The sequence below is a fragment of the Lampetra fluviatilis genome, chromosome 67 (assembly GCF_964198595.1).
Source record: "Lampetra fluviatilis chromosome 67, kcLamFluv1.1, whole genome shotgun sequence".
NCBI classification, from domain to species: Eukaryota; Metazoa; Chordata; class Hyperoartia; order Petromyzontiformes; family Petromyzontidae; genus Lampetra; species Lampetra fluviatilis.
Genome location: NC_136341.1, coordinates 1,630,393 through 1,643,076, shown reverse-complemented (window position 1 = coordinate 1,643,076; position 12,684 = coordinate 1,630,393). Strand labels below are relative to the sequence as shown.

General features: G+C 56.5%; 1 protein-coding gene across 1 annotated transcript in view; it reads left to right on the top strand.

Moving 5' to 3' along the window:
* The window catches only part of LOC144952385 (sodium leak channel NALCN-like), a 94,780-nt gene that overhangs the window by 44,665 nt on the left and 37,431 nt on the right, over window positions 1-12,684 (top strand). Inside the window, exon 10 of the mRNA XM_078882777.1 lies at window positions 9,157-9,297. Coding sequence (XP_078738903.1) covers window positions 9,157-9,297 — 141 coding nt within the window. The remainder of the gene's footprint in view (window positions 1-9,156; window positions 9,298-12,684) is intronic.

Genomic DNA, 12,684 nt, shown 5'->3' with positions numbered 1-12,684 from the left:
CACACTCACCACACTCACCACACTCACCACTCACCACACTCACCACTCACCACACTCACCACACTCACCACACTCAGCACACTCACCACCACACTCACCACTCACCACACTCACCACTCACCACACTCACCACTCACCACACTCACCACACTCACCACCACACTCACCACTCACCACACTCACCACTCACCACACTCACCACACTCACCACACTCACCACACTCACCACCACACTCACCACTCACCACACTCACCACTCACCACACTCACCACTCGCCACACTCACCACTCACCACACTCACCACTCACCACACTCACCACTCACCACACTCACCACACTCACCACACTCACCACCACACTCACCACTCACCACACTCACCACTCACCACACTCACCACTCACCACACTCACCACTCGCCACACTCACCACTCACCACACTCACCACTCACCACACTCACCACCACACTCACCACATTCACCACCACACTCACCACTCACCACACTCACCACGCACCACACTCACCCCTCACCACCACACTCACCACTCACCACCACCACACTCACCACCAAACTCACCACCACCACACTCACCACCACACTCACCACTCTCACCGTGTCTCCCCAGACCCTGATCCAGGCCACCGCGTTCCACACTCACCACTCACCACACTCACCACTCACCACCACACTCACCACTCACCACACTCACCACTCACCACACTCACCACCACTCTCACCACACTCACCACTCACCACACTCACCACCACACTCACCACTCACCACACTCACCACTCACCACACTCACCACCACACTCACCACTCACCACACTCACCACTCACCACACTCACCACCACACTCACCACTCACCACACTCACCACTCACCACACTCACCACCACACTCACCACCACACTCACCACCACACTCACTACTCACCACACTCACCACTCACCACACTCACCACCACACTCACCACCACACTCACCACCACACTCACCACTCACCACACTCACCACACTCACCACCACACTCACCACCACACTCACTACTCACCACACTCACCACACTCACCACACTCACCACACTCACCACCACCACACTCACCACCACACTCACCACTCACTACACTCACCACACTCACCACCACCACACTCACCACACTCACCACCACACTCACTACTCACCACACTCACCACTCACCACACTCACCACCACACTCACCACTCACTACACTCACCACACTCACCACCACCACACTCACCACCACACTCACCACTCACTACACTCACCACACTCACCACACTCACCACCACCACACTCACCACCACACTCACCACTCACCACACTCACCACACTCACCACACTCACCACCACCACACTCACCACCACACTCACCACTCACTACACTCACCACACTCACCACCACCACACTCACCACCACACTCACCACTCACTACACTCACCACACTCACTACTCACCACACTCACCACACTCACCACACTCACCACACTCACCACCACCACACTCACCACCACACTCACCACTCACCACACTCACCACTCACCACTCACTACACTCACCACACTCACCACCACCACACTCACCACCACACTCACCACTCACTACACTCACCACACTCACTACTCACCACACTCACCACACTCACTACTCACCACACTCACCACTCACCACACTCACCACCACACTCACCACTCACCACACTCACCACTCACCACACTCACCACCACACTCACCACTCACCACACTCACCACTCACCACACTCACCACCACACTCACCACTCACCACACTCACCACTCACCACACTCACCACCACACTCACCACTCACCACACTCACCACTCACCACACTCACCACCACACTCACCACCACACTCACCACTCACCACACTCACCACTCACCACACTCACCACCACACTCACTACTCACCACACTCACCACTACCACACTCACCACTCACTACACTCACCACACTCACCACCACCACACTCACCACCACACTCACCAGCACCACACTCACCACACTCACCACCACCACACTCACCACACTCACCACCACCACAATCACCACACTCACCACCACCACACTCACCACACTCACCACCACCACACTCACCACCACACTCACCACTCACCACACTCACCACACTCACCACACTCACCACACTCACCACTCACCACACTCACCACTCACCACACTCACCACTCACCACACTCACCACACTCACCACACTCAGCACACTCACCACCACACTCACCACTCACCACACTCACCACTCACCACACTCACCACTCACCACACTCACCACACTCACCACACTCACCACCACACTCACCACACTCACCACTCACCACACTCACCACTCACCACACTCACCACACTCACCACCACACTCACCACTCACCACTCACCACACTCACCACTCACCACACTCACCACTCACCACACTCACCACTCACCACACTCACCACTCACCACACTCACCACACTCACCACACTCACCACTCACCACACTCACCGCTCGCCACACTCACCACTCACCACACTCACCACACTCACCACCACACTCACCACTCACCACACTCACCACTCACCACACTCACCACTCACCACACTCACCACTCACCACACTCACCACACTCACCACCACACTCACTACTCACCACACTCACCACTCACCACACTCACCACACTCACCACCACACTCACCACGACCACACTCACCACTCACTACACTCACCACACTCACCACCACCACACTCACCACCACACTCACCAGCACCACACTCACCACACTCACCACCACCACACTCACCACTCACTACACTCACCACACTCACCACCACCACAATCACCACCACACTCCCCACCACCAACCTACTCACCACTCACCACAATCACCACCACACTCACCAGCACCACACTCACCACACTCACCACCACCAACCTACTCACCACTCACCACAATCACCACCACACTCACCAGCACCACACTCACCACACTCACCACGCACCACCCTACTCACCACTCACCACAATCACCACCACACTCACCACCACCACACTCACCACCACCACACTCACCACTACACTCACCACTACCACACTCACCACACTCACCACTCACCACACTCACCACTCACCACACTCACCACACTCACCACTCACCACACTCACCACTCACCACACTCACCACCACACTCACCACTCACCACACTCACCACTCACCACACTTACCACTCCCACACTCACCACACTCACCACACTCACCACCACACTCACCACTCACCACACTCACCACACTCACCACCACACTCACCTTTCACCACACTCACCACACTCACCACTCACCACACTCACCCCTCACCACCACACTCACCACTCACCACACTCACCACTCGCCACACTCACCACACTCACCACTCACCACACTCACCACTCACCACACTCACCACACTCACCACACTCACCACTCACCACACTGACCACTCACCACACTCACCACACTCACCACACTCACCACTCACCACACTCACCACTCACCACACTGACCACTCACCACACTCACCACACTCACCACACTCACCACTCACCACACTCACCACACTCACCACACTCACCACACTCACCACTCACCACACTCACCACACTCACCACTCACCACACTCACCACACTCACCACACTCACCACTCACCACACTCACCACTCATCACTCACCACTCGCCACACTCACCACTCACCACACTCACCACACTCACCACTCACCACACTCACCACACTCACCACACTCACCACTCACCACACTCACCACTCACCACACTCACCACTCACCACACTCACCACACTCACCACACTCACCACTCACCACACTCACCACTCACCACACTCACCACTCACCACTCACCACACTCACCACACTCACCACACTCACCACACTCACCACCACACTCACCACTCACCACACTCACCACTCACCACACTCACCACACTCACCACACACCACACTCACCACTCACCACACTCACCACACTCACCACCACACTCACCCCTCTCACCACACTCACCCCACTCACCACAGTCACCACTCACCACACTCACCACTCACCACACTCACCACACTCACCACTCACCACACTCACCACTCACCACACTCACCACCAGACTCACCACTCACCACACTCACCACACTCACCACTCGCCACACTCACCACTCACCACACTCACCACCACACTCACCACTCACCACACTCACCACGCACCACACTCACCCCTCACCACCACACTCACCACCACCACACTCACCACTACACTCACCACCACCACACTCACCACCACACTCACCACTCACCACACTCACCACACTCACCACACTCACCACCACACTCGCCACCACACTCACCACCACACTCACCACTCACCACACTCACCACCACACTCACCACACTCACCACTACACTCACCACTCACCACACTCACCACTACTCACCACACTCACCACCACACTCAAAACTCACCACACTCACCACTCACCACACTCACCACACTCACCACACTCACCACCACACTCACCACTCACCACACTCACCACGCACCACACTCACCCCTCACCACCACACTCACCACCACCACACTCACCACCACACTCACCACCACCACACTCACCACCACACTCACCACCACCACACTCACCACACTCACCACTCACCACTCACCACACTCACCACTACCACACTCACCACCACACTCACCACCACCACACTCACCACTCACTACACTCACCACACTCACCACCACCACACTCACCACCACACTCACCACCACCACACTCACCACACTCACCACGCACCACCCTACTCACCACAATCACCACCACACTCATCACCACCACACTCACCACACTCACCACACTCACCACACTCACCACTCACCACACTCACCACTCACCACACTCACCACTCACCACACTCACCACTCACCACCACACTCACCACTCACCACACTCACCACTCACCACACTCACCACTCACCACACTCACCACGCACCACACTCACCACTCACCACACTCACCACACTCACCACACTCACCACTCGCCACACTCACCACACTCACCACACTCACCACACTCACCACTCACCACACTCACCACTCACCACACTCACCACTCACCACACTCACCACTCACCACACTCACCACACTCACCACCACACTCACCACTCACCACACTCACCACTCACCACACTCACCACTCACCACACTCACCACTCGCCACACTCACCACTCACCACACTCACCACTCACCACACTCACCACCACACTCACCACTCACCACACTCACCACTCACCACACTCACCACTCACCACACTCACCACTCACCACCACACTCACCACTCACCACACTCACCACACTCACCACACTCACCACCACACTCACCACTCACCACACTCACCACTCACCACACTCACACCACTCACCACACTCACCACACTCACCACTCACCACACTCACACCACTCACCACACTCACCACACTCACCACACTCACCACCACACTCACCACTCACCACACTCACCACGCACCACACTCACCCCTCACCACCACACTCACCACTCACCACCACACTCACCTCCACTCTCACCGTGTCTCCCCAGACCCTGATCCAGGCCACCGCGTTCCACACTCACCACCACCACACTCACCACTACACTCACCACTACCACACTCACCACACTCACCAATCACCACCCTACTCACCACTCACCACAATCACCACCACACTCACCACCACCACACTCACCACCACCACACTCACCACTACACTCACCACTACCACACTCACCACACTCACCACTCACCACCCTACTCACCACACTCACCACCACACTCACCACTCACCACCCTACTCACCACTCACCACACTCACCACCACACTCACCACACTCACCACTCACCACCCTCCTCACCACACTCACCACCACACTCACCACTCACCACCCTACTCACCACTCACCACACTCACCACCACACTCACCACTCTCACCGTGTCTCCCCAGACCCTGATCCAGGCCACGGCGTTCCACACTCACCACCACCACACTCACCACCACACTCACCACTCACCACACTCACCACTCACCACACTCACCACCACACTCACAACCACACTCAACACTCACCACACTCACCACCACACTCACCACTCACCACACTCACCACTCACCACACTCACCACCACACTCACCACCACACTCACCACTCACCAGACTCACCACTCACCACACTCACCACCACACTCACCACTCACCACACTCACCACTCACCACACTCACCACCACACTCACAACCACACTCAACACTCACCACACTCACCACCACACTCACCACTCACCACACTCACCACCACACTCACCACTCACCAGACTCACCACTCACCACACTCACCACCACACTCACCACTCACCACACTCACCACTCACCACACTCACCACCACACTCACAACCACACTCAACACTCACCACACTCACCACCACACTCACCACTCACCACACTCACCACTCACCACACTCACCACCACACTCACCACCACACACACTACTCGCCACACTCACCACTCACCACACTCACCACTACACTCACCACTCACCACACACCACTAAACTCACCACACTCACCACCACACTCACCACACTCACCACACTCTCACCATGTCTCCCCAGACCCTGATCCAGGCCACGGCGTTCCACACTCACCACCACCACACTCACCACTCACCACTACCACACTCACCACCACACTCACCACTCACCACCACACTCACCACACTCACCACTCTCACCGTGTCTCCCCAGACCCTGATCCAGGCCACGGCGTTCCACACTCACCACCACCACACTCACCACTCACCACTACTACACTCACCACCACACTCACCACACTCACCACACTCACCGTGTCTCCCCAGACGCTGATCCAGGCCACGGCGTTCCACACTCACCACCACCACACTCACCACACTCACCACACTCACCATTCACCACCACACTCACCACTCTCACCGTGTCTCCCCAGACCCTGATCCAGGCCACGGCGTTCCACACTCACCACCACCACACTCACCACTCACCACTACCACACTCACCACCACACTCACCATTCACCACCACACTCACCACTCTCACCGTGTCTCCCCAGACCCTGATCCAGGCCACGGCGTTCCACACTCACCACCACCACACTCACCACTCACCACTACCACACTCACCACCACACTCACCACTCACCACCACACTCACCACACTCACCACTCTCACCGTGTCTCCCCAGACCCTGATCCAGGCCACGGCGTTCCACACTCACCACCACCACACTCACCACTCACCACTACCACACTCACCACCACACTCACCACTCACCACCACACTCACCACCACTCTCACCGTGTCTCCCCAGACCCTGATCCAGGCCACGGCGTTCCACACTCACCACCACCACACTCACCACTCACCACTACCACACTCACCACCACACTCACCACTCACCACCACACTCACCACTCTCACCGTGTCTCCCCAGACCCTGATCCAGGCCACGGCGTTCCACACTCACCACCACCACACTCACCACTCACCACTACCACACTCACCACCACACTCACCACTCACCACCACACTCACCACTCTCACCGTGTCCCCCCAGACGCTGATCCAGGCCACGGCGTTCCACACTCACCACCACCACACTCACCACTACCACTACCACACTCACCACCACACTCACCACTCACCACCACACTCACCACTCTCACCGTGTCTCCCCAGACCCTGATCCAGGCCACGGCGTTCCACACTCACCACCACCACACTCACCACTCACCACTACCACACTCACCACCACACTCACCACTCACCACCACACTCACCACTCTCACCGTGTCTCCCCAGACCCTGATCCAGGCCACGGCGTTCCACACTCACCACCACCACACTCACCACTCACCACTACCACACTCACCACCACACTCACCACTCACCACCACACTCACCACACTCACCACTCTCACCGTGTCTCCCCAGACCCTGATCCAGGCCACGGCGTTCCACACTCACCACTCACCACTACCACACTCACCACCACACTCACCACACTCACCACCACACTCACCACACTCACCACACTCACCACTACACTCACCACTACCACACTCACCACCACCACACTCACCACTCACCACTACCACACTCACCACCACACTCACCACACTCACCACACTCACCACACTCACCGTGTCTCCCCAGACGCTGATCCAGGCCACGGCGTTCCACACTCACCAACACACTCACCACTACACTCACCACTACACTCACCACTACCACACTCACCACACTCACCACACTCACCACCACTACACTCACCACCACACTCACCGTGTCTCCCCAGACCCTGATCCAGGCCACGGCGTTCCACACTCACCACCACCACACTCACCACACACCACTACCACACTCACCACCACACTCACCACTCACCACCACACTCACCACTCTCACCGTGTCTCCCCAGACCCTGATCCAGGCCACGGCGTTCCACACTCACCACCACCACACTCACCACACACCACTACCACACTCACCACCACCACACTCACCACACTCACCACACTCACCGTGTCTCCCCAGACCCTGATCCAGGCCACGGCGTTCCACACTCACCACCACCACACTCACCACCACACTCACCACCACACTCACCACCACCACTACACTCACCACCACACTCACCACTCACCACTACACTCACCACCACACTCACCACCACCACCACACTCACCACCACACTCACCACCACCACACTCACCACTCTCACCGTGTCTCCCCAGACGCTGATCCAGGCCACGGCGTTCCACACTCACCACCACCACACTCACCACACTCACCACACTCACCACTCACCACCACACTCACCACCACACTCCGCGTGTCTCCCCAGACGCTGATCCAGGCCACGGCGTTCCACACTCACCAACACACTCACCACTACACTCACCACTACACTCACCACTACCACACTCACCACACTCACCACACTCACCACCACTACACTCACCACCACTCTCACCGTGTCTCCCCAGACGCTGATCCAGGCCACGGCGTTCCACATGTCCATCCTCAGTCTGGTGGCGGTCGACGTGGTGATGGCCGCCAGCAACTACAACGACAGCGCCGCAGGGGCAGACGCTTCGCTCGGAGTGGACGTCTTCCACGTGGCCGAGGTACTCACAGACTCACAGACTCACTCACTCACAGATTCACTCACAGACTCACTCACTCACAGACTCACTCACAGACTCACGGACTCACTCACGGACTCACTCACTCACAGACTCACTCACGTACTCACTCACAACTACAACGACAGCCCCGCAGGGGCAGACGCCTCGCTCGGAGTGGACGTCTTCCACGTGGCCGAGGTACTCACAGACTCACAGACTCACTCACAGACTCACTCACTCACAGACTCACTCACAGACTCACTCACTCACAGACTCACTCACTCACAGACTCACTCACTCACAGACTCACTCACTCACGGACTCACTCATTCACAGACTCACTCACAGACTCACTCACAGACTCACTCACAGACTCACTCACTCACAGACTCACTCACAGACTCACTCACTCACGGACTCACTCACTCACAGACTCACTCACGGACTCACTCACAACTACAACGACAGCGCCGCAGGGGCAGACGCTTCGGTCGGAGTGGACGTCTTCCACGTCGCTGATGTACTCACAGACTCACTCACTCACAGACTCACAGACTCACTCACAGACTCACTCACAGACTCACAGACTCACTCACAGACTCACTCACTCACAGACTCAGTCACAGACTCACTCACTCACAGACTCACTCACGGACTCACAGACTCACTCACTCACAGACTCACAGACTCACTCACAGACTCACTCACAGACTCACTCATAGACTCACTCAATCACACACAGACTTGCACACAGACTCACTCACTCACAGACTCACGGACTCACTCACAGACTCACTCACAGACTCACTCACAGACTCACTCACAAACTCACTGACTCACAGACTCACTCACAGACTCACTCATAGACTCACTCACAGACTCACTCACTCACAGACTCACTCACTCACAGACTCACAGACTCACTCACAGACTCACTCACAGACTCACTCACTCACAGACTCACAGACTCACTCACAGACTCACTCCCAGACTCACTGACTCACAGACTCACTCACAGACTCACTCACAGACTCACTCACAAACTCACTGACTCACAGACTCACTCATAGACTCACTCACAGACTCACTCACTCACAGACTCACTCACTCACAGACTCACAGACTCACTCACAGACTCACTCACTCACAGACTCACTCACTCACAGACTCACAGACTCACTCACAGACTCACTCCCAGACTCACTGACTCACAGACTCACTCACAGACTCACTCACAGACTCACTGACTCACAGACTCACTCATAGACTCACTCACAGACTCACTCATTCACGGACTCACTCACTCCCAGACTCACTGACTCACAGACTCACTCACAGACTCACTCACAAACTCACTGACTCACAGACTCACTCACGGACTCACTCACTCACAGACTCACTCACAGACTCACTCACTCACTCACTCACTCACAGACTCACTCAAAGACTCACTCACTCACTCACGGACTCACTCACTCACAGACTCACTCACAGACTCACTCACAGACTCACAGACTCACTCACTCACAGACTCACTCACTCACAGACTCACAGACTCACTCACAGACTCACTTACAGACTCACTCACTCACTCACAGACTCACTCACTCACAGACTCACTCACTCACAGACTCACAGACTCACTCACTCACAGACTCAGTCACAGACTCACTCACAGACTCACTCACTCACTCACAGACTCACTCACTCACAGACTCACTCACTCACAGACACACAGACTCACTCACAGACTCACTCACAGACTCACAGACTCACTCACAGACTCACTCACTCACAGACTCACTCACTCACAGACTCACTCACTCACAGACTCACAGACTCACTCACTCACAGACTCAGTCACAGACTCACTCACAGACTCACTCACTCACTCACAGACTCACTCACTCACAGACTCACTCACTCACAGACTCACAGACTCACTCACAGACTCACTCACAGACTCACAGACTCACTCACAGACTCACTCACTCACAGACTCACTCACAGACTCACAGACTCACTCACAGACTCACTCACAGACTCACTCACTCACTCACTCACAGACTCACTCACTCACAGACTCACTCACAGACTCACAGACTCACTCACTCACAGACTCACTCACTAACAGACTCACAGACTCACTCACAGACTCACTCACAGACTCACTCACTCACAGACTCACAGACTCACTCACAGACTCACTCACAGACTCACTCACTGACTCACAGACTCACTCACTCACAGACTCACTCACTCACTCACAGACTCACTCACTCACAGACTCACTCACTCACAGACTCACTCACAGACTCATACACAGACTCACTCACTCACTCACAGACTCACTAACGGACTCACGGACTCACTCACAGACTCACAGACTCACTCACAGACTCACTCACAGACTCACTCACTCACAGACTCACTCACTCACAGACTCACAGACTCACTCACAGACTCACTCACAGACTCACTCACTCACAGACTCACTCACTCACAGACTCACAGACTCACTCACAGACTCACTCACTCACAGACTCACTCACTCACAGACTCACAGACTCACTCACAGACTCACAGACTCACTCACAGACTCACTCACAGACTCACTCACAGACTCACTCACAGACTCACAGACTCACTCAGAGACTCACTCCGAGACTCACTCACAGACTCACTGGAGGAGGAGGTGGAGGAGGTGGTGGAGGAAGTGGATGAGGTGGAGGAGGAGGTGGAGGTGGAGTTGGTGGAGGTGGAGGAGGTGGAGGAGGTTGAGGAGGTGGATGAGGTGGAGGAGGAAGTGGAGGAGGAGGTGGAGGACGAGGTGGAGGTGGAGGTGGAGGAGGAAGTGGAGGAGGAGGTGGAGGACGAGGTGGAGGTGGAGGTGGAGGAGGAGGTGGAGGAGGTGGAGGAGGTGGAGGAGGAGGTGGAGGAGGAGGTGGAGGAGGTGGAGGAGGAGGTGGAGGAGGAGGTGGAGGAGGTGGAGGAGGAGGTGGAGGAGGAGGTGGAGGAGGTGGAGGAGGAGGTGGAGGAGGAGGTGGAGGAGGAGGTGGAGGAGGAGGTGGAGGTTGAGGTGGAGGAGGTGGAGGAGGTGGAGGAGGTGGAGGAGGTGGTGGAGGAGGTGGTGGAGGAGGTGGAGGAGGAGGTGGAGGAGGTGGAGGAGGTGGAGGAGGAGATGGAGGTGGAGGATGTGGAGGAGGTGGTGGAGGAGGTGGAGGAGATGGAGGTGGAGGAGGTGGAGGAGGTTGAGGTGGAGGAGGTTGAGGAGGTGGAGGAGGAGGTTGAGGTTGAGGTGGAGGTGGTGGAGGAGGTGGAGGAGGTGGAGGAGGTTGAGGTGGAGGAGGTGGTGGAGGAGGTGGTGGAGGAGGTGGAGGAGGTGGA